The sequence below is a fragment of the Carcharhinus amblyrhynchos genome, chromosome 12 (genome assembly GCF_965287045.1).
Source record: "Carcharhinus amblyrhynchos chromosome 12, sCarAmb.v2.hapA, whole genome shotgun sequence".
NCBI classification, from domain to species: Eukaryota; Metazoa; Chordata; class Chondrichthyes; order Carcharhiniformes; family Carcharhinidae; genus Carcharhinus; species Carcharhinus amblyrhynchos.
In genome coordinates, this window is record NC_137335.1 from 42,802,687 (window position 1) to 42,826,780 (window position 24,094).

Below are 24,094 nucleotides of genomic sequence, written 5' to 3' on the forward strand. Positions count from 1 at the left end.
AAACAGAAGACTTGCACAAATAAATCGTCACTTGGTAGTACACAGCTTGAGTACTGCTGAAAAAAAGGACGTACTGTTGAAATTTTCCTGATTTGCACTTGGACAGATGTAAGAATGCCAAATTTCAAAGGGGACCACAATTTATACTATGTAAGAAAATGGTGTTTCTTGGTTGGCAAGTTGACCTGGTTGGCTGAGGATTTGTCATGGAGAATGCATCAGACAGCTATTGACCTCTTTGCTTTTGTCTAACTCAAAGAAGGTACAATTCCCAGATGTGTTCCTTTTACCTCAGAGGACAGGGTATATGAATATATGTAGCTTCTAGTGAGCCTGACTGATGATCTTAAATTAATTGTTAGTGTAATCCTTAGCAAACTCAGGGTTGCTCACCTAGTGCTGCCCAATTGTGGAATCATACTTAACATTTGACCTATACTCTGAGGTTTGTGAGCACAGGCTGGTTGAGTACAATCAGTATACTGCCTAATGCGCACAACTGAAGGTATGTGCTATTTGACACAATCCCGCCAGTCATTGGGTCAACCTGGCATCACACTGGCACTGAAATTTATATACCACGTTACTCATTTCTATGAAAGGCAGAACATCTTTTTGGCTTGATGGCAGTGTTTTGGTAGTGGAAAATATCACTCATGTTGCTACTACATAGCAGTAATGTCAAATGGCTATCTTAACCTGTTGTTCAAAGTTTTCAGGGTAATTTAAGGTATACTGGGCACTATTCAAGTCCAAAATAGTGGCTTTAGGCTCATTCGTGAGAATGGCAAAACACAGTAAGCAATGATCTGATTGTTGTGATGACAATTGCATGCTGCTGGTGGATGAGGTTCTTACCTAATTATTATAAAATCAGTTATTACGTATTTTGAAGTTATGTTAAGGGCCAAAGTTTAATTTAAACCTAAATGTGTTTTATGGTTTACATTTGATTAAACCTCCCATTTGTTTCTTAGAAATGTGATTTTTTCTCCCCTTTAGCTGAGATGATGTAACATGTCTCTGATTTGAGACACTGATCAAGAGTGAAGGAGTGAAGAATAATGGCAAAACTAGTCCTGAATGAAAATCAAGAGAAGAAAAGTTGACAGATTGGTGTCACACAAACTAAGAACACACACAGACTACATCTGTTCTTGATCTTCACTCAGTCACCTACTCCACTGATGAGGATAACACGTAGGTGGTATATTCAATTAGAACAGCAAATGTAAAGCCTTTCAATAATGTATAAACAATTTAAAGAAAAGGCATAATAGGTTTAAAGCACTTTTATTTCTTGATCGTCACAAAGAATGTCAAATCATATTTTTTATAACATTAGCTTTTGGAGAGTGAATGGTATTTTTCTTGTTTTAAAGTCAATTCAATGCACAATAATTAAAAATGACTTGAATACCACAGTTCATTTATTTTTATTCCTATTTTCTCATTTATATACTTTGACTACAAAACTAATTGGTTCACATTTTTAAAATAAACATTCTCAAGTGAAGACAGCACAGCAATGTGCTTCCACAGGAGTTTATTTTTACTTTGAGGAAGGTGAACAGCGTCTTTTGAGAAAAAAATTTGTCCTCAGTTTACGGTTCTACAGAGTGATACCTTTTGTATATTAGTGCAATCTTTTTTCACATCACTTGTTTCTAACAGTAGATTATTGCTTGTTTTAGTAATAAAGAAAAGCTCTTCCAATAAATAGCAGTCATGCAATTAAAGCCACTTAGTTGACTATTCCAGCTGGCTGCTTCAGCTGTGCGCTGGAAAGTGATGTAAGATCACGCTATTAGTATTTGGTGCTGAAATTACTGTATTCCAGTTTGGAGATTTCTTTCTCATTTGAAAAATGTGCTCGGTCGATGCGAGAGCTTGGACTTCCCACTTTGCTTAACCAATTCTTCCTGTAGAGAGAAGCAAAGTAGAATTATATAAGTTAGTTACCCTGTGTGCACCATTCTTTAAATATTGTTGCAGTCGGTGATGTCTTTCGGGCTGTGGAAGTGGTGTGGTGTACTCCAGTTAATAGTATCATTTGGGTTTACCTGATCTGGGGAGATGGGACCTGTATGAATTGCACCTAAACAGAGCCGGGACAGAATTCCCTGCACGGTGACTTACTAATGCTATTAAGGAGGTTTTAACCAACTTGGCAGGAGTGTGGAACTAGGAGAAAGAATGAGGGGAATAGCAAGGTGCACAGAATACAGCAAGAATAGTCTTAGATTAGGAATAGAAATTTATTAGGTAAAGGATAAAGTTATAACATCTAAATCAGGATTAATGTATGTGAAAGCAGTGTGGTTAACAAGACTGGTGAGTTACAGATGCTGATTGACATGTAGAAATATGATGTGGCTATAACAAGAGACCTGGCTCAAAGAAGGCCAGGACTGGGTGTTAAATATAGCTGGACACTCTGTTATTGCGGGCTTATATCAGGATTTGTTATCTTCTTACTCTAGATGAAATCTTGCTAGAGGCAACAGTCTTCTGTTCAAAAACATTTACTTACAAGTAAACTATTTACAATGGTTAAATAATATCAAGACACAGCTGGAGCTACTCTGAGAGTTTCACATACATCTCTCAGTCATGGTGACATAGTTCCTTACGCACATGCTCAGTAACTAGCATTAGAGTTAACACTTTCCTCCACATCTCCTCTGAGTCTTTATCCCCTTAATATTATGCATACATTCTCCTACACCTCCCCTAAAATATCTTCTCTCAAAGGGAATATCTCTACGGTGATTTCACCCGTCTTCCTGATTGAGTATGCTGAGTTCCTTCTGGGGTAGATGGGAATTCTGATTCTGAGGTCAGTTTGTCGAGGTTGTCACTCCTGGTCTCTCTCATTTGTGATTCTGTAGGTGTGGCATTATCTTGCAATTCAGGGTACACTGCACCTGAGTTTGTGGTTTTCTGTCCATTGAACTTGGGGCAGATCTGTTACTTTGAATGATGCCTGACTGTGTATTGAATAGATAGGATCTTGGTTGCTGCAGCTTCCCAGTTATCATCCTAGCACATTTCTGGTCTCTGATCCATATCTTCTTTCTTCTTTCAATGGTGAAATCCCACATCACCATAGAGACTGCTGGGCCTTGACTTGACACTTGATTACGTCAAGATCCCCTTGGTGAATCTTCTGGAGGACTTCCAAGTGGAGAGGTCATGGTGCCAACATTCATTCATCATATAACAGGAGGTCGTCTCTAATGTTGAAGTGATGACGTTGTTCAAAATATTTCCTCAAGACAGGATTCCTTGGAATGCTATCTGTCCAGGCAGAGTATGTGAATCTGGACTCATCATCTTGCCTTTGGACTGCATAAAATTTGCACAACTTCTGGTCTATAGCTGGCAAGTATTTAGTAGGCTAGGCTTCAACTGTGAAGGCTTCCACTTGTGAAAACTTTGACTTCTGCTATGAAGGTTTTATCTTCCTGTAGCGGGTAATTGCCCTATCCTGGACAGGGCACTGGCTATAGTCTTTTTTAACCCCATACATACACTGTCATAATGTCATATCCTATGAGTCTAAGTCAGAATTTCTGAATCTTGGGTGGCATCTTTGTAATTGATTTTGTGTTCAACAGAGTTACTAATGACCAATGATCAGTTTCAATCTTAAACTGTAGATCCAATACATAATCAGAGAATTTCTCACATGTCAAGTCACTGCGAGGGCTTCCTTTTTGATAACCGCATAGCACTGCTCAATCTCAGTTAGTGATCTGATCGCACAGTAAACGTCTTCTTTTGCCATCATTTTGGGCATGGAAATAGCATGATTCCCTGTCCCATTTCAGATACAATAGCTGTTACAATGAGCTAGAACCTCTGAGGATATTGGCATCATTCAGATTTTTTCAAATGACTGCTACTAATGCTTGGGCCAGCACCATGCCTGGTCCTGTCATAAAAAATGTCTTACAGGGTAATTTATCTGGGCTAAGTGAGACAGAAATTTATCTAGTTGGCTGACCATGCCAATTAAGCTCTGTAACTCTGTTATATTTCTCGGTGGCAGGAATTCCTTTGTTTGCTGTTGTTCTACAGTAATTGCTTGGATAATGTGCTCAAGGAACTTTATCATGGGTTTAGAAAATTCACAGCTGTCATTGGGCATCAAGTCAGCCTCTTACATTGCTGGTAAGACTTCCCCAATCTTATTATCGTGTTCCTGTTTGGTTGAACCATGGATCAAGATGTTGTTCATGTGATATAAAATACCTTCCATGCCCTGCAGTACATTGGATAACGTCCTTTGGAATATTTCAGGAGCCGACGTGATGCCAAATGGCAGGTGGTTAAAACACTACCAGCCAAAGGGTGTAATGAAAGTAGTTTGGAATTTTGATTCCTGATCCAGTGGTAACTGGCATTGATGAAGATTGTGCTTTGTGCAAGTTGGGCCAAGCCCTCATTTACTTATTCTATTGGATGTATTTCTCTTTCCACTGCCTTTTTGAGGTGGGTTAATTTAACAGAGATTTGAATTGAACCAAGGGTAGGGGTCTTGAATCCACTGAGTGGGGGATCTTACCTGATGTGATTAGACAAATGGGTTTAGCTTCTGTCTTGAATATAATGTGATACCCCATCTTCAGCTTACCTACACCTTTCAAAATTATGGGGAGTTCCCTCCTAAATTCATTGTCTCGTATTTTTGCATTGATTTTGCTAACTTTTATAAGCAGGTTTGGAGCTATGCAACTTGTTTGTTCTTTGAAGAGAATTCTTCATAATGTGCAATATTTCAGACAATTCTCTATGTTTGTATTTTAGAGTCTTATATGGCTGGCTGTCACCATTTAATTTGATTGTCGAGACCCTAGAGACGAATAGAGTCATTTTATTCAGTCTTGAAACTCTGTCAGATAACACTGAAATAACAGCTCCTGTATCTAAGTTGAATTTGGTTGGATATCTATTTATGTGCTAGCATTCCAATACTAGCTTTTATTTTCCTTTATTTCTCCTAGGAAGGTGATTTCCTGGTTGTCAAGGTGTTGAATTTTTTGGCTCCTTCAACAGATTTCTCCTTTTGTCTTAGAGACAGGTTTCCTGGAATGGCAGACAGCTTCAGAATGATTTAACTGGCCATGGGTGGGGCCTTCTTCATATCTGTGGTCCAACGTGTTGTGGTTATGGTGCCTGTCCCAGTTGAATAGTGTGAGACTTGCAGTCATGCTGAGTGTAGGGGGTGAGATAAGGCTATGAATGTGAGATCTGAATCATAAGTGATGGAGAATATTGGTAGATGAGTCAAGCCTGATGGTGAATGGAACAGTGAAGGTGCTTCACTGACCTTGATCACTCATGTGAGATCATTAAATTTCTTCCACAGTCTCAAGGCCCTCTGGACTAGACTGCTGGCATTGACAGGGACAGCTATGTTCTCCCACTATCCTATCAGTCTGAAAGACTTTCTGGGTAATGGCTCTCTCTCAATGTGTGAACCTGCTATATTAAGGCCATCAGTGTTGCATCAGGAACTTTGGACATGCTTTCTGGCTTTTGCTTCACTTTCACCCTTCTTTATGCTCAGAGTCTCTTCTGTAACCAATTCCAGCACCTCCTGCAACCAGAATGCACCTTTGCCTTTGAGATGAATCTAGCTATGAGCATGCTAGCTTTCCACAAACTTGCTGATGTGTGCAGCCACTCAGCGGTGCTTTTAACACTGGGCTTTCCGCCAGCAATAATTAAATTAGCAGGGAGCTTGAAGTTTGCATGCTGCTTGCATCACAATGAACAGGTAGCAGTTTGTCACATGTTGGGACCCTTGTGCCCATTTTCCAGCCTTACCTAATTTTTTTCCTTAGGGTATCAATTAAAAGTTTTCAGCGACTCCATATTTTCCTCATAGTATTTCTTGCACACATGAAATCATGAAAGGAGTTTTTTCTGGTATTTAGCCTTTTTCTGATGACTAGACTAGTTTTGATAGCCTAAATGGGCTAGAGAGAAACTTCCTAAATTTTCTCGCCACTAATGTATCTAGATCTTTCTTTGATTTTTCATCACTCTCTGGAGATTACATGGCTCTGGATGGGGTTGAAGTGTATAAATTATGATGAGTAAGACATTGTAATTGGATGAGACAGACTGGGTTTCTCTAAGTCACTTTGTATACGTTCCTATGTTATGTGAATTTCCTCCTTTGCCAGCAATAGTGAGCCTATCATAAGTACTATTCCTGTTCCAAAACCATTTCACGTGCTTCACCACAATCCTGGGAAGAAATAACAGCAGATTAACAGTGGATTGCCACACTGCAACTGATATACCACCTGGAGAAGAATGTTGTCTGACAATTACTATGTAAAAGTTACTAATAAAGAAGCTCAACCAGGTTTATTACAAGGTCAAAAAAGAAACCTGAAAACTTAGTGCTGCTCACTGTTATTAATGTGCAAATCCTCCAGTAACTAATGGTGAAGAGAAATTGTGACCTGCCATAATTTGCTGTACAATTTACATTCATCTGATTAAAAACAGGAGGAATTGCCGCATTTGCACATTAATTGCCAATTAAATTGTCACTGAAATTTAGAACTGCTACTTAATAGCCTAATAGTACAAAAGAAAATAATGAAACTGGAGTCTTGTTCCTACAAGAATCAAATTGTTTGAAGTTTTTAAAAAATATTTTTGTTAGCTTTCCTTTTTGTTGCTTTTTCACTCTCTTAATTCGATCTTTATTTTCTTCCCTGTTCTTTCTGTACCTGATTTGCTTTTCATTTGCCAAAGTTCCTTCTTTGTCCCTTCCTTTCTTTCTCATTCCTTACGTCCTATTGGTTTAGGATTACTGTGCTGTCATTTACTAAGGCCCCAGATGATCCTGTTGCATTGGTCACACTGTTATCTGTTTTCACTTTCAGCAACTTTTGAGCTCTGCAGGATAAATTCTCTAATAACTAATAGGGCATGCTGTGAGATGTCCCATTTCAGGAAAATCTGGGTGATTAGAGATGTTAGCAGTTTACACAACTGCAGGAATCTCTGCCAAACTAATTCAGTGTTGTATGTAGGATGTTCAAATTGAAAAATAGCCATTGCTTGTGTAACAGTGCTTTCTGCTTATCTATAGATTTCCCATTTCCCAGTAAAACAATAGCCTGCTTGGAATATGTTGTGGTATTCAAGTGCTTCAAATAACTTTTCCCTTGAGATCTTTTTCTTTGCAAAAGAACTGGAATGTATGTACAAATAAGGAAGGCAAATGTTGCTTGTCTATGTGGTGTATATACAGAGCACTGTTCAGGTCAGAACATGCAACTTTGGGAGTAAACATCTTAAAATAAAAATGAATTATTTGAAAAGAATTGTATAAGTTTCTTTCTTTGATATCACTTTCAGTTCTTTGATCCTTTTCCCTGTTTTTAACATTTGGCAGCTGTAAAGGGTGAATTTCCATGTGCGTTTTCTCTAATTGTCTACTATAAGTTTAGTGGAAGAACCACAAAAACCTTCAATTTTTGGAATCTCAAGATCCTTTATCCAAAGTTATAGCAGGTGAATTCTGTGGAAATTCACTCCATACTATTAATGACAGCAAATCCATCAGGTTAGGGAATTTTATGACAGTCTGCATCTAATTTACTGCCTCCTTTCAATGTACAACAAAGCTTGAAGGGGTTGCTAGGAAATTTTCAAAGGAGATATTGGCACAGATAGAGATGCACATATCTGTTTTGAACTTCTGGCTTGGCTTCCAAAGATAGCTCAGTGGAACTGGTGTAGGTTAGGGAGTTCAGGGATTTAATCTGAGTTTTGAATTGGGTAGTTGCTCTTAACCAGGCCAGTGGATGGGGAACAACAACGGACCTCCAAGGCGGGTAACAATGATAAAAACAGAAAATGCTGGAAAATCTCAGCAGGTCTGACAGCATCTGTGGGGAGAGAACACTGGCCAGTGTTTTGGGTTTAGATGACTCTTTGTCAGAACTGAGGGCAAAGAGATTCAGCAGAGATTTATATTATGAGGATGGAAAGAGAGAGGTGGGAATTGAAATGGGACAAAGGGACTGAAAATGAGGATACAGAAGGCTGAGAAGGTGCTAAAATTGTTGATTAAATGATCAGAATGGGTGAATAACAGTTCAGAGATACAGATTGTAAAAGGGCTGCCTGAGGAGTGTGACAGTTGCCCAGTGGGAGGGAAGGGGGGGATGAGGGCAAGGAGAGCTGGAATGGAGAAGTGGAAAAATGGAGGTAAGAAAGAAGGATGGTAAAATGGATGAATGAGATGAAACAAAATGAAATAAAATAAATGGAAATGGGGTGAAGGTGGAGAGGACGGTTCATGCTCTGAAGTTGTTGAACTCAAGGTTCAGTCCAGAAGGCTGTAAAGTGCTCAATCAGAAGCTGACATGCAGCTCCTGCTGTTTATATTGAGGTTTGCTGGAACATTGCAAAAGGCCAAGGAAGGACATGTGGACAAGAGAGCAGGGTGGTGTGTTGAAGTGGCAAGCAACAGGAAGATTAGGGTCCTGCTTGCAGACGAACCGAAGGTGTTCAGCAAAGCGGTAACTCAGTCCGCGTTTAGTCTCTCTGATGTAGAGTAGGTTACATTGGGAGCAACAAATGCAATAGACCAGATTAAAGGAGGTGCACATGAAGTGCTGCTTCACCTGAAAGGGGTGTTTAGGACCTGAGATGGTGAGCAGGGAGGAAATAAAGGAGTAAGAAGTCTGACAACACCCGGTTTAAGTCCAACTGATTTATTTGATAGTACACTGACTAGCTTTCAGGGTTAGTCCCTTCGTCAGGTGAATGGAGAATTCTGGCCTCAGACAGAGCATATAAAGCACAGACAGTTTACAGATTACTGATTAGAATGCGAATTTTTACACCTAACCTGCTGTTCAAGTCTTAAAGTGGCCAACAATTTGAGTGGAAGGAGCACTGATCACAGGTTAAAGAGATGTGTATTGTCTCCAGATAGTACAGTAGGTGAGGTTTTGCAAACCCAGGCAAGTCACGGGGGTTACAGATAGTGCGACATGAACCCAAGATCCTTGTTGAGACTGTCCTGTGTGCGGAACTTGGCTATCAGTCTCTGCTTAGCGACTCTGCGCTGTTGTGATTTATATGTGCTTTATATGCTTTGTCTGAGGCCAGAACTCTCCATTCACCTGACGAAGGGACTAACCCCAAAAGCTAGTGAGAAGGCGAATGGGATGCTGGCCTTCATTGCGAGGGGGATTGAATATAAAAGTAGGGAGGTCTTGCCGCAGCTGTATAGGGCATTGGTGAGGCCGCAGCTGGAGTACTGTGTGCAGTTTTGGGCGCCGTACTTACGCAAGGATATTTTGGCCTTGGAGGGAGTGCAGAGGAGGTTTACTAGGCTGATGCCAGAGTTGAGGGGGTTGAGCTATGAGGAGAGGCTGAATAAATTAGGCTTGTACTCGTTAGAGTTTAGAAGAATGAGGGGAGATCTCATTGAGACGTATAAGATGATGAATGGGATGGATAGGATAGAGGTGGAGAGACTCTTCCCGCTCAGAAAGGACAGTAGGACTAGGGGGCACAGCCTCAAGATAAAGGGGGGGAGCGGTTTAGAACGGAGTTGAGGAGGAACTTCTTCACTCAAAGGGTGGTGTATCTCTGGAATTCTCTGCCCGTTGAAGTGGTGGAGGCTACCTCGCTAAATATTTTTAAGACGCGGATTGATGGGTTTTTGATAAGAGAGGGGATTAAGGGTTATGGGGAGAGGGCGGGAATGTGGAACTGAGCCAAGACAGATCAGCCATGATCTTATTGAATGGCGGGGCAGGCTCGAAGGGCTAGTTGGCCTACTCCTGCTCCTATTTCTTATGTTCTTATGTTCTTATCAAATAAATCGGTTGGATTTAAACCTGGTGTTGTCAGACTTTTTACTATGTTTACCCCAGTCCAATGCTGGCATATCCACATCACGAAATAAAGGAGCAGGTGTTGCACCTTCTATGATGGCATGGGAAGGTTTTGTCAGCAAGTGGTGAATAGATCAAGGTGTCTTGGAGAGAATGATCCTTACAGAATTTTGATTGGGGTTGAGGGGAAGATGTGTTGAGTAGTGGCATCATACTGGAGTTCGGTAATGATGATATGGTCATTGTTTCCAACTATTATCAAGTAACCACACTCAGAAAGAACTTGTGTAGTTGTTGTGTGAGGATGGAATCAGGCTTGGTATGAATAGTTGTCAACACTTACTGTCTAGCGTGTTTACAAAGAATGTTCATTGGGGTGAGGTATTTCCAAAAGACGACAAAAGGCCTGGGGAATCATATCTCAGGAAAGGCAGCACCATGAGCAGAGAATTCAAACATGTTCCAGCTGAAGTGTTCATTGGGATTGTTAAATGAGACCTCTGTCATGTTTCTGTTTTTGCCAAATTTCTAAATGGTTACTTTTCAGCATTTGAAACCAGCTACAGTGCAACTGGGATATTATTTACTCTCACTGTGTGAACGGTGAGAAACTTTCATCTAGGATTTCTGGATCTTGTGCAAAAGCAGAAACTCAAGCCTTTTCTTTTACTTTTTTGCTTCCCAAAGAAACTGAATCCACTTCTTATATCCCAGTTGTCACCCAAGCTGAAAAGTGGAACAAAGAATCCAGAACCCAGTTTTATGCTCTGGATGCTGGTGAGCTTAAATAAAGTAAAAAGTCTGACAGCACCAGGTTTAAGTCCAACCGATTTATTTGATAGTAAACTCACATGCTTTCGTGGTTAAGCTCTTCTTCAGGTGAATGGAGAGTTCTGGCCTCAGACAGACCTGTGACTTTACTATCAAATAAATTGGAGAGGGCTGGGATCAAGAAAATGCATAAAACAGCAACAGAAGTGAAGCCTGAGTTCCTCCCAGCACCAGGGAACATTCCCAGAAGTGGGAATAGTAGCAGTTTGGAGCAGGAAGCCAATTAATTCAATTACTGGGAGAATGGAGCTGACTCCTTCAGGAAGAAGGGTGCCCTTGACTGTGTCCATTCTTTTTCATTGCAGTTATTTTAACAGCCTGTCCCATTTCTGTCACTATGCTCTCAGGCTTGACAGCTGGGACCTCTGATCTGTAATGATCAGTTCCATATTGTGTTGTGCATTCATTCACACTTATCGGGGTATTTTCTCACATGGGCTTATTTCCTCTTATCTCTGTGTACCATTTGACTGCACTGTCAGCATAATATTTTCTGGGTAGATGAGAAATTAGTGACCTTGTTCTTGAAGGAGCACTCATTCTCTCATTAGCAGGAAAGAACTTTTAAATTATTTATCAATTGTACTGTCACCCTTTAACCTGCCTCCCAGAATCATGAGTGAGTCCTTTCACCCTATTAGGCTTCATATGCAACACATCATGCTCTACCATTTCTGCCCCCTTCCAACATGAAACTACCAGCAAACATCCCCTCCCCTTTCAACATATCAAAGGGACCATCCCCTCCACTCTTAGTCCGCTCCTTGGACGGGGTGTATATTTCCCATCGCTTTCTCCATGGCAATGCCTTGGCCAAACAGAGTTGACTTGGCAACCACTCGGTACCCCTTTTCCCCTATTGTGTAAATGGTTGTGATTGTTTGAAATTTGGCATTCTTGTGCTTGTCCTGATGAGCGCAAGACAAAAACGACAAATGTCTTATTCAGCAATTTTCAGGTTCAGCACTACCAAAGCAACTATTGTATCCACAGTTCAGAAAGCAGTCTCCGCCATACTGGGAGCGGGGCTGGGGGGCGTTATGGGGAAGGAGAAAGAAACACAGCCTGGATGACTGCTCTGAGAAACATCTCCATTCAGTCTACAAGCTAACTCTGAGCTTCCTCGTGTCTGTCATTTTAATTCTCTGCTGTTTTCCCACTTTGCTTTTTCTGTCCCTGGCCTGCTGCAGTGTTCAATGAAGCTTGATTACAGCACCTCATCTTTTGACTGGATACATTGCAGCCTTCTGGATTCAACATTTGAGTTCAATAATTTTAGATTCTGATCTCTACTCCCATTTCATGTTTTTTGCAGGTTATTTTTCTCTCTTGTTTTTTTCTCTACTTTGTGTTTGAATTGCAGCAATCCTGACATTCACTGTTCCTATAGATGCATTTTTTGTTTCCTTACTTGTCCATTATCACTCCCTTTGGCTTTGTGTCATGAGATCTTTTGTTATTTTATCTGTCTTGTTCTCCAACCTATTACAGACCTTCTCTTTTGTTCTTCTTCCCATTCTCTCTCCTTTCATTTGTTTAAACCCTATCACATGTCTAACTTTCCGCATTCTGATGAAGGGTCACAGACCCAGAACTTTAACTGTGTTTTTCCTTCTCCATAGATGCTACCAAACCAGTCAAGTGTTTCCAGCATTTTCCATTATCTCCAATTTTATCCCCCTGAAGGGGATTGTGTGGTTAGAGTCCAAGTCAAATAGCAAACTGCCAGGCATACCATCCTGTCTTCTGTTGCACGATGTGGGGAGATTTTAATTCAGTCATCGCCTGAAACCAGAGGGAAGTACTAGCTAGACGGAGTGAATGGGCAGCAGATTCCCAGTCTTGGTAAATGGTTGGAAAGGATGTTGGGAAGGCAAGATTCTAATTCCTGCTCCACTGAGCCCATAAGGAAACTTTTGAAATATTAGGCTACTTTTCTGGGTCACTACTGGCTAATCTTTCCTGTGCAGACCTCGGGATGAAATGCAGTTTGCATCCCTGGGAACCTGACTGGTCTGCAATATTTAAAGAAGTATCTGGCTGTCTTATTGCAGGTGGCAATCGCATCTGGATAGAAGAGCAGGGTACAATTATAACCTGTGGGAAGGCAATAGAATTGGAGCAGGTAAACCATTGCAGTTATTTTAACAGTCTGTCCTACTTCTGTCAGATGGGCAAGGTTAAAATATGCTCTCAGGCTTGACAGCTGGGACCTCTGATCTGTAATGATCAGTTCCATATTGTGTTGTGCATTCATTCACACTTATCGGGGTATTTTCTCACATGGGCTTATTTTCTCTTATCCCTGTGCACCATTCGAGTGCACTGTCAGCATAATATTTTCTGGGTAGATGAGAAGTAAGTGACCTTGCTCCTGAAGGTCTCATTCTCTCATCAGCAGGAAAGAAGTTTTAAATTATTTATCAATTGTCAGATTCTTCATCCATAAGTCTGTCACACTAATGCTTAGATACTGATTATTGCTGCACATCAATTACTGTAACATAGGTTTGCATTTATAGCTACATCTCAGATCTTTGAAAATAATTTGCAATAATCTCAACCGATTCAGAAATCCTTCTGCTATTATTTGATGACTAAAGCTACTTTCATGTAGGTTTAAATCAGTCAAAACCACCATTTATTTTTCTTATTTTATTTCCTGCAAAAATAAGAAATCTATTCTGTTATAGGATACTGACATAAGGAAAGCATTTACCCTTCATGGTTACTGCTGATTGCTTTCCCCCTTTTACAGAGCACAGTGGTTAGTACTGCTGCCTTACAGCACCAGGGACCCAGGTTCAATTCCAGCCTCGGGAGACTGTCTGTCTGAATGAAGTTTGCATGTTCTCCCTGTGCCTGCGTGAGTTTTCTCCGGGCACTCTGGTTTCCTCCCACAGTCCAGATGTGCAGGGTAGGTGAATTGGCCACACTAAATTGCCCGTTAGTGTTAGGGGATTAGAAGGGTAAATATGGCTGGTTGCAGGGATAAGGCTTGGGTGTGATTGTGGTCAGTGCACACTCGATGGACTGAATGGCCTTCTTCTGCATTGTAGGGATTCCATGATTCTATACTACAGATATAGATCTAGACTGGAAAATCAAGAGTAGATTTAAAATGCATTACATTCATAATATTCACAATCCTAGTTTCATGTATTATGACTGCAACTACTGGAGGTATCTGGAACATGTTAGATCTGGGAGTGTTTCTGGGAAAAGAGCATAGGAGAAAGAAGACTGTGAGGATCGTAAGTCTTCACTTTGCTCCCACCTTTAGATGTTTGAAATATTCCTTACAGGTTGTTTCCCAGATCTTAGTTACACATGCAATTTTTGCAACATATTTACATTAAACAATGAAGAAAATCACTCCCCATTTGGTACAGGAAAAGATGTTTGTGACAACCTGCCTTCACTTCTAAAAGGCTGGATTGCTGGGTTCCAATAGCACAGGAACTGGAACACAGTGTTTTAAATCTTATACTGTGCATAATTAGAATGGTAGTGAAATGGCAGTAAGCACTTTAAAGAGAATAAAGTTGGCTTAAGGAGATTGGTTCAGAATGCAGCAATTTTCTTTTTCTTGAGACGGACTAGGTTAAACAGCAGAGATGGAGAGAGCATCAAGCCTTTGAACAGGAATGGGGAGATCGCACTGTCTTTTCGAATGGATCATGAGTACAGAAAAGGGCAACAAGCAACAGCAGCATAGAGAGGAAGAAAGGTGAGAAGCTGAATCCTCATAGACCTTGGGCAGTTGCATTATAGAAACAATACAATATCAAAGCAACTCACATACACTGCTTGGCAGCTGCTAGAACTAGAGGTGAACTGAGTCATGTGGAAAGAATGAGTCAATCCGAGCTAAGTATAAGAGCTAAGTTTAAAAATAGGAAGCTTAAGTATGACAGAAATGCCTTACAGATAGGTGTGATGAAAGTCATGTGATGGAAAATGCAAAACATGGAAGTGTCACATTTACAAGAAGTATGAATGCCCCAATGCACAGGCCTTAAAATATTTAGGAAAGCTTTATGAGGGAAAATTCAGTGATCCTGTGTTAGTAGTGATTATCTATAGAGCCAATTAAACTCTCATTAACTACAGTGTATGCCTTCACCCGTGCCTTTTTGGTGACCCTACAACATTTTATTCTTGTGTGGCCTAGGTCTCTCCCCAGGATGCACATCAGAGGTGGAAGTGGTTTGCTGTGTTCCATGCCCCGCGGCCTTTGATGAACTTGATGGGCATCCCCTGAAGGCCGGGACCTGAGAGGCCCCAGCCGACTTTCGGGTGCCATGTCTGTAGCTGTGCCGTCCTGTTCAACCACTGCTCATGAGGTGAACCAGTGTGACAAAGGGGGAATCAGAAGGGCCCCAGACTGCTGGAGTCTCCAGGGTGGAAGGCCCTGGCATAGACCTTTCTCCTCCCTCGGTGAGCTCGTATGTCCCTGGGGCAATCCGTGGGACTGAGGGGCAGCTGGAGTGAGCTCCAGAAGCTTCTGCATCACCTGGTTCTGCCAGTCCTGGAGGCTCACCTGCACCTGCACCATGGTGTGCGAGCCATCAGGGATGATCTTCTGAGTCTGGACCAAGCTCTGGACCCCCTCCACAACTGCCTGCTGTGACTGGGCCAAGCTCTTAAGGCCTGCAGCCATGGCCTTCTGTGGCTTGAACATGCTCCCAAGACTTTCAGCCATGTTCCTCTGAGATTCAGCCATGCCTTGGATCCTGCCACCCGTGACAACCATTTCCTGTCCCAGGCTTTCTACTGCAATGAAAACCCTTGCTCCATTCACATTGTCTGTACCTTTAAGACTTGATTACCTGTAAAGACTTGCATTCCAACCATTATTTTGTAAATTGAGTTTGTGTCTTTATATGCCCTATCTGTGAACAGAACTCCCACTTACCTGATGAAACGGCAGCGCTCTGAAAGCCAGTGGCTTTTGCTACCAAATAAACCTGTTGGACTTTATCCTGGTGTTGTGAGACTGTGTTTACCTCTGTCCAACGCCGGCATCTCCACATCATCCCCTGAGAGTTCCATTGCTTGCTCTTCAAAAGGAGTCAAGAGATGCAGCTTGAGGACTCCACCATTCATCCGCTCCTGTTAATTACGTGCCATTTTCTCCCGCGGAAATGTAAGGGAGGTGACTGAAAGCCTGATGGCTGGAAGGCCACGAGGTGTCTGAGGGGAGAGGAGGGTGCAGGTGAGGTGTTTTGGCACCAGGCCGCAGCAGGCTGGGGTTGTGACACGGAGCTGCCAAAGGGGTTTGGGGACAATGCTGGGGGGAGTCAGGTGTTTGGCCACAGGGTGGGGAAACGGATGAGAGAGACAGAACGAGATGGACACTCACCTTTAGTGCCCGGATGAGGTTGTGCATTTTCATGTGGCACTGGCGGCCGGTCCAGTCCAGTCGCACCACCGCATCCCAGGCCACATTGCTGTTCCAAATCCTGGATCATCTGCCATCTCGGGAACAAGGTGGGCCATGTCTCCTCCACGGCGTCCAGCAGCTGTCCTGATGCTCCTTCCGTGAAGCATGGGGCTGATTTCTCCATTCTTGTGACTGACAGTGTGTGCACCTGTCGTGTTTAAATGCAGCTCTCCCTCCTCAAGGGGGCACGGACACACAGCTGCAACCACTTGGGGTGATTCACGTGCCTGGAGCCGACATGACTGCTCTTTCAGTACATCAATTGTTGGAAGGTGGTGATGCAGAACAAACCTGAGACGGGGTGGATTGCTCCAGTTTCCTCATGGTTATGACATTTAGGGGCGATCTCATCGGCTTGCGCACTGGTCAATCGATGTGGTGAGCCGGTTAGATCAGATTAAACATCGGGCTCACGCCCTGTTTCTTGTCTCTCCCAATGGTACCGACCCTTTTCTGCCAGTAAAATCAGCCTTGCACCCTTTTCAATGGCACATTTAAATGTCATTAGTCAGTCCCAGATGCAATCGTCCAGGATCACTTGCCCCCCACCTGCTCACCAGTTGAGGTCCTCACCGGCAAGAATCACGTACGGTCTCCAGCAGTAGGGACCGGAGGTCATTGAAGCCCCTGTGTTTTTGGGGCAGAGGCAGTGCCAAGTGGATGGGACCTATATGGAGGGGTCAAGCCCTTGACACAGATGAGGGCTATGACAGGGAGATAAGGGAGGGGCGCTGCATAGAGGCAGATACTCTGCATTGTGGATTGGCTGGGGTGGCAATTGACAGGGGGGAGGTGGAATCGGGAGTGGTCATCCGCCAGGGGTAGAGGAATCGGGGTGGTGATCAGGTGGGGGAGGGGGAATCGGGGGGAGTGATTGGTTAGGAGAGGGTAATTAAGAGTTGGTGATTGGCTAGGAGGCAGGAATCGGGGGCAGTGATCAGCTGGGGGAGGGGGAATGGGAGGCAATGATTAGCCAGGGGGCAGGAATCAGGGGCAGGGTAGGGAGGAATCGGGGCGGTGATTGGCAGGTGGGAGTGGGGTGGGGGTGGAGATTGGCCGGGGGGGTTGGGGGGAAGAATCGGGGGGTAGTGATCGGTGGGGGTGGGGGGAGAATCGGGCGGTGATTAGCCAGGGGGTAGGGAGTTGAATTGGGGGCGTTGATTAGCTGTGTTGGGGGGGAATTGGGGGCAGTGATTGGTTGGGGGGGTTGAATTGGGGGCGATAATCGACTGGGGGAGGGGGAAATCAGGAGCAGTGATTGGCTAGGGGTAGGAATCAGGGGCAGTGAACGGCTATAGGGATATCAAGGGCTGCGATTGTGGGGAGTGGGTGATATCTGGGTGTGATCGATGGGGCGGGGGGGGTCGATGTTTGGGGGGTTGAGTGACAAATCTTCCAGTGTATTGTGCACACTTATACACAGTGTACAGGGAGATCAGGGTGCCTGCGCAGTGGTGCACCTAGAGTCAGCAGTCGGCTTCCTGGTGCCCACTCCCCCTGCTAGCAAAAATCACACTTTGCCTCATTTTATTCTCTTAGTGCTATATGATTGTTTCTGGGAACTCACCCAACAAATTGGGCGTGATTATCTCCTGTTTACAAAATCATTTGGCACTTAGAATTCTTTTGGTAAGATTGCCCCCTTTGAAATTTCAGGGAGAAGTCCAGCCCTGGTTTTAATTTGCTTATATCTGACTATCATTACCCTTGAGTGAGGCTCCTATTGAGAAACTCAGGATCACTGCAATTGTTTTTGTGATTTTTCTTTTAAAAAGCCCATTAAATATTATTTTTCCTGCTAATGAATGTCTAGACTAGAGTAGAACCAGACAGCCTCCTGGATAAAAGTAACCAGTCTGTTTCCAGATTTTCAGGGCTGTCCAAGATACAGATGTTATTGCATCATTCTTGGTCATTCTGTCTAATTCATGGTTCCTTTCCAGCTGGACAATTGTTTGGATTACATCAATGTGACTATCTCCTCACTTTACTGGTTCTATATTCAGTGTTTTGCCCCATTATTTACCAGCTGGTTTGATCTGCTCCAAGGGGTGACGGCTGAGTGTCTATTACTTCGTGTCTATTATGAAGTTAGAGCTCATGCCACAGTCATTCTGACATGAGCATCCCAAATTTGGGGCAATAATCAGCCATTCTGTCAAATAGGATTCAGTGTGCAGATTCTATTTCCTTAAGAGAGAGAGAGAGAGGCTGTCAGCTTGTACAACCTGGACTGTTGTAGATCTGCAGCTTGTCTTACTGCCAGTCAGAGCTGCCAGCATGTTGACAGCTGAGAACATTTCAAGGTTTGCATTCGTCATTCCAGCTGGACTAAAACCCAGGGCTAAAGTTGCAGAAAGGTGACAGGCAAATTCAGAGGATAGATAATATAGTTGGTGCACTGCGATTCCAGACAGCCCTAAAGCTCTGTAGGCAAGATTTTTATTGGCAGCAGCAGCAGATTAGAAACAGAGGGATCAGCTGATTAAGCTACGCTAACCAACCTATTATACACATACCCGATGTGAGAGCTTCACACTCCATTGTTAGCTAAATGCAAATCATTTGGTGAAGGCTGGTGGTAATTATTCAGGGGAGCCCCATAGGATCAAATTGATAGACTCAGAGCCAGGGATGTGCAGGATGGCAAGAGGGAAAGGTACTTCTTGCCTTTTGAGCTGGAAATAATTTTGCGGGGGAAAGGAGAGTGAGCTTTTCATTTTTATATAGCTTGCAGGGTTACATGAGAGAACTTCGGGTAGAAGTCATCAGCCAAGCCCAGAATCCTCATTCTAGACAGCTTTTGATAGGCAATGGAGTCACAGATCCTTCCACACATTTTAAAGAGCTTTGAAAAGCCTCATAAAAGATGCTCAGAAAAGCATAGATTTAACATAAAATTCCAGCAGAGGATTTCAGTTTGGATCTGAATACAATGATGAGAGGCCAAGGCTGGATGTGAATTTATGAACTATGCAATTCTCAATCAGATAAACAATTACCCTTTACAATTTGTCAATATTACAAGTTCCATAGCCGTGATTTTCCAGCCATATCACACCCAGTGCAAAACGTATTACAGCAGAGTGGGGCTGGAGAATCACACGTTCTGCACCAATGTGAAACCTCACCTGTACCTTCCCACCCACTGCTCCCGGATGTAATCTGGCTCCTGCCCAGTAAGGGCGAGAACCAGATTAGCATTTTTAAATGAGTATTTCAATATGCTGAGACTGGATCTTCCCTGCTCCTGGGATTTTCCTATCCTCGAGTCCAGTGGGAGCCTGAAGAGAATCACTACTTGTCTCCACAAATGGTGGCTAGATGTGATGACGGGTGAGGAGGCTACTGAAGCTCTTGATGGTCAGGGGCATGGCTGAACACTGCCAATCTGCCACTGTGGAAGTACCAACCTGGCAGGTGGACTGGAGCATGATGGAGGTGGAGCATGAGAAGGATGGAGCGTGAGAGGGTGGAGCCTGAAGGGCTGGGGCAAGGCGGGGGGGAGTTTAATGAAGTGGGTGCAGTCATGAAGGGGCCCCAATGCCGGCGATTTTTGTTGGGAAGTGGGGTGGGTAAACGTCCCTTCAATGAGGGGAGGGAAGGCAGTCCCCAATTTCAGTTTGAGATTGGGATGTTCTTGCTGGGCTTACTGGTGTGTTTAGGCCCTGCCCCGCTCAGAACCAGTGTGAACCTCATCATTCTCCCAAAAAAATTACTGTGCAAAAATTGTGATCGGATTCATGCCGGCATTTCCATTGTGAATCACACCCGTTTTCTTGCCCAAAATTACACATAGTCATTGTTTGGGAAAATTCCACCCACTGTTTTTTTTGACTAGTTTTCATTCTTGTGGTACATGACAAAAAGCAAAACCAACTGCAAACTATTTCCCTAAGTAAAGCTTTTCACTACACTGTACAACAGTAAAATATTTGTGTGCTATATTGTCTCTATCACCTTTTATAAGTATGAGATTCAGCATAAAAGCAAATTACTGCGGATGCTACAATCTGCAACAAAAACAGAAAATGCTGGAAAATCTCAGCAGGTCTAACAGTATCTGTAGAGAGAGAATAGAGCCAACGTTACAAGTCAGGATGAGCTTTCATCAGAGCTTCAACATAGCTGGCTTTGATAAGTCACAATACGTATGACTCTTACACAAATTACAAGAGTCTCATAAAAGCCTGAATTTTCACTGAGACAGGATGACTCAGGAGTCCTTTAAAATGTCCAGTGGATCCAGTTTCCAAGATTCCCAACCCCATCCTAGGGCCATCTGGTCTTCGGGAATGTCTCTAAAGATTATGGGCTGCTTCCAAGCTTTCGGTAGAGGCTGAAGCATTCAAAAGGAAATTTGACTGTTATTTGAAGAGGTAGAATGTACAGGGTTATTGGGAGTAGGTGGGAGAATGGCACTGAGTGAATTGCTGTTTCACTGAGGTGGTGTAGACACAGCGGGCTGATGGCATCCTTCTGTGCTGCAACAATTCTGTGATTCTACCATAAAAGTCTGCATCACGCACACCAGGCATTGCTGGCTCCATTGAGGAGATAGGGTATCTCCTATTCCTCCACATTCTTCATCTTTAAAGTTAAAAGTTTATTTATTAGTCACAAGTAAGGCTTACATTAACACTGCAATGAAGTTACTGTGAAATTCCCCTAATTGTCGCAGTCCGGTGCCTGTTGGAGTTAATGCACCTAACCAGCACGTCTTTCAGAATTGGGAGGAACCTGGAGCACTCGGAGGAAACCCACGGAAACATGGGGAGAACGTGCAAGCTCCACACAGACAGTGACCCGAACCAGAAATTGAACTGGGGTTCCTGGTGCTGTGAGGCAGCAGTGCTGACCACTGTGCTACCATGGAGTTGGGCCTGTTTTTTAAAGAGTCATGGCTCACAACTCCTTAGGAGAACCCTCGTCTGCATGAGGAGACATTTCAAAAGGAAGTTCAAAAGTTTCCCCTCATTCCCCTCACATACCAAGTTATGCACCCCCATCTACCTCCATGGCCCCTCATGAATCCTATGCCAAACCAAGGCAATTCCATACCAATCATCTATTGTATACTTTCTAGAACCAATGAACGCTATGGTTTGTGTCCAAGTTTGTTATTGCATGAGTAAAAATAAGCTGCGGAAAAAAAACTCTCTATGTTTGAAAAAAGAGGTCTGCATAAGCTAATAAAAGTGCCAATCATCCAGGCTCTTTAAAATCTCATAAACCACAAACTCTTGAAACCACTTAACTTGCATGAACAAACATTGTGAAGTTGACAGCAGAGATCACAGAGCTTGAGCTAGCAATCAAACAGTGTTTTCTCTGGGGAGTAGATGTTGGAATTCTAATAGCTGCCTGGGCTTTCAGCCAAACATGCATAAATGGCATTTCTTCCTCCAGAGTAGGTCTCCAAATACTTTCTGGCAAGGTCTGAGCCCTCATGATAACTATGATGTATATACCATGCAATAACAAACTTGGACACAAACTCTCATGAGCACTGGAGAACAATCTCATATCAGTTTAGACTTTGGAACTGTTGCTTCAAGGCGCCAGTAGTTTGCTCCATGACATTCTTATTGCTGCATGTTTCTTATTATAGGCCTTAAGTTGTAGGGTGGCTGAGAGGACTTCTTAGCCACATATAGTCCCACATTCACTGCTAGATTGCTATTATTTTTAGATTATTTGGAAGTACAAGGAACTGTTGAAAGTTTTCTAAAAGCCCAAAATTTATCAAAGGACATAATTCATCTATAACTTCCTCAAAAAATTGAGGCAGGACAATCCCTTTCTAAATCCATGCCATCCTTTTTTATATTTAATTGTCGTTATGCGGATTGTCCTTTAGATAAGAATAAGATTCTATTATTTTAAGTGGTATTGATTTTAAGTAGCAGGGCTTTTAGTTTTATGATTCTAATTTGCCGACACTTTGCCTGTCTCATACCAATCCTGCAGAACTTCACCAATGAATCTTCCATGACAACAGTCAATGTCCTTCACACATTCTCCCTCATCTTCTCCATTTGGCCCTTGGGATTTGTTGTCTTATGTTTCCCTAACAGATCAAATAAACACTGACCCCAAAATCCTTGATATACAACAGAAGTTGGATTATAAATGAATACGTCTGCAAAATATTAATCAAAATATTTCCAGTTTTGTTTTCAAATTTCAAAGACACTTATTATTTAGAGCTCTGAGCTTTCTCTCGGGCAGCAATGACACAGGAAGAAGCTTTTATTATTCTGTTCAATATCTGACCCAAAATAATTTCCACAGTCAAAAAACAAGAAAGAAACTTAAGAAGCCGGAACTCTGTAACAAAAACAGAAAATGCTGGAAACCTTCAGCTGGTCAAGTAGCACCAGTGGAAAGAACAGATGATTTAATGTTTTGGGTGTGGACCCATCATCCAAGCAAATCGTCAACACCCAAAATGTTAACTCATTTATCCTCTACAAAGATGCTGTTTGAACTGTTGAATTTCTCCAGCATTTTCTGTTTTTGTTCATTTCTGATGTCCTCATCTGTATTTGTTTCAGCAAATCTCTCCATTCCAACCAGTTATTTTTATCTTCGCTTTTCTCTTAGCAACGTCTGAAATATTTGTTTTTGTTCTTTTTAGTATTCATTGTCATTGATCTATTAATCAGCATAGGAGATTTTATGTATTCATTTTTCATGGGCCTATGTTTAAGGTCATATATTTTTCATTTAGTGAATCATAACTGGAGAAGGATTGCTCATACCAAAGCTATATCCCCAGCCCCTTCTAAATCTTTCTTTTGCCACTGATTTATCCATGTCCTTTTTAAAAGTTATAGAGTCTGCCTCACTGTTGTTTCTGGTGGGACAATCCAAAACCTACATAGACATTAACACTTTACTTTTTCAGCTTTGTTTTCAGGGGGATTTTAAATTTGTGTGTCAAGTTCCTGACTGACTGACAATTGGAAAAGTTTTTATTCTGATTTACCTTACCTAAACCTGTTCTCAGTTGCCAGAGGCAAACATGGAGCTGTTGACTGTGCCGTGTATGAGAAGTCTGAACACCAAGTCTATCACACACAGATTTCTACTGTCATACAGAACACATGATGGTACAAGGGTTAGGTGAAATGTCCTCCATGATCCTCCCTTTTGGTTTATGCTAATTTATCTCAGTCCAGTGTTCCTGAGAGTGGAACAATTTGCATTTATATAGTCCCTTTAATAAGAGAAAATAACTCTTGTGAACTTATAGAAAAGATAGATATATGGGGGAATCTTTACTCTAAAAATGGGTTGGTTGGGATTATGCTATCAGTTAAAATGCAAAATAATCTGGAACAGGAATCAAATCCACTTCCTTCCAACTTTAATATAAGTGGGAAGAGGGGTAAGCAACATTACGCTTTTCAGCATTGAACTTCATTTGCTACTTCTGTGCCCATTCCACCAATGTGTTTGTGTCGTTTTAACGTTTCTCACTATCCTCCTCACTTCACAATGCTTCCAAGTTTCATATTATCCACAGATTTTGAAATTGTGCCCTGTACGTCAAGGTACTGATCATTAATATTTACCCTGGACTCTAGAGAACTGGGCAATGGAGGCTGTATTCATGAAGCATATTTAAGAAAAGAAAAATGTGCATTTCTATAGCATCTTTCATGATTACTGGATGTCTAAAAACACTTCATAGCCAATTGAGTACTTTTGAATCTCTTACTGTGTGGCTGCCTCATTTCCTACGTTCCTATAAACAGCAATGTGATAATGACTAGATAAATATTGGCCAGGACTTTGAGGATAACTCCCTTGCTCTTTTTTGAAATAGTGTCAGTGAATCCTTTATCTCCACCTGAGAGGGCACATGAGCCCCAGAGACAGTATGAAAATGCAGCCAGTCACACTGCGCACTCTACACCAAAAC

At 42.4% G+C, this 24,094-nt stretch overlaps 1 protein-coding gene across 2 annotated transcripts in view; it reads right to left on the reverse strand.

Annotated features, from left to right (window-relative positions):
- Nucleotides 1-1,277: 1,277 nt before the first annotated feature.
- acyp2 (acylphosphatase 2, muscle type) overlaps nucleotides 1,278-24,094 on the reverse strand; it is a 106,707-nt gene continuing 83,890 nt past the window's right edge. For both annotated transcript variants that reach the window (XM_080200451.1, XM_080200452.1), the window contains one exon: nucleotides 1,278-1,922. In XM_080200451.1, coding sequence (XP_080056577.1) covers nucleotides 1,808-1,922 — 115 coding nt within the window. In that variant the 3' untranslated portion in view covers nucleotides 1,278-1,807. The remainder of the gene's footprint in view (nucleotides 1,923-24,094) is intronic.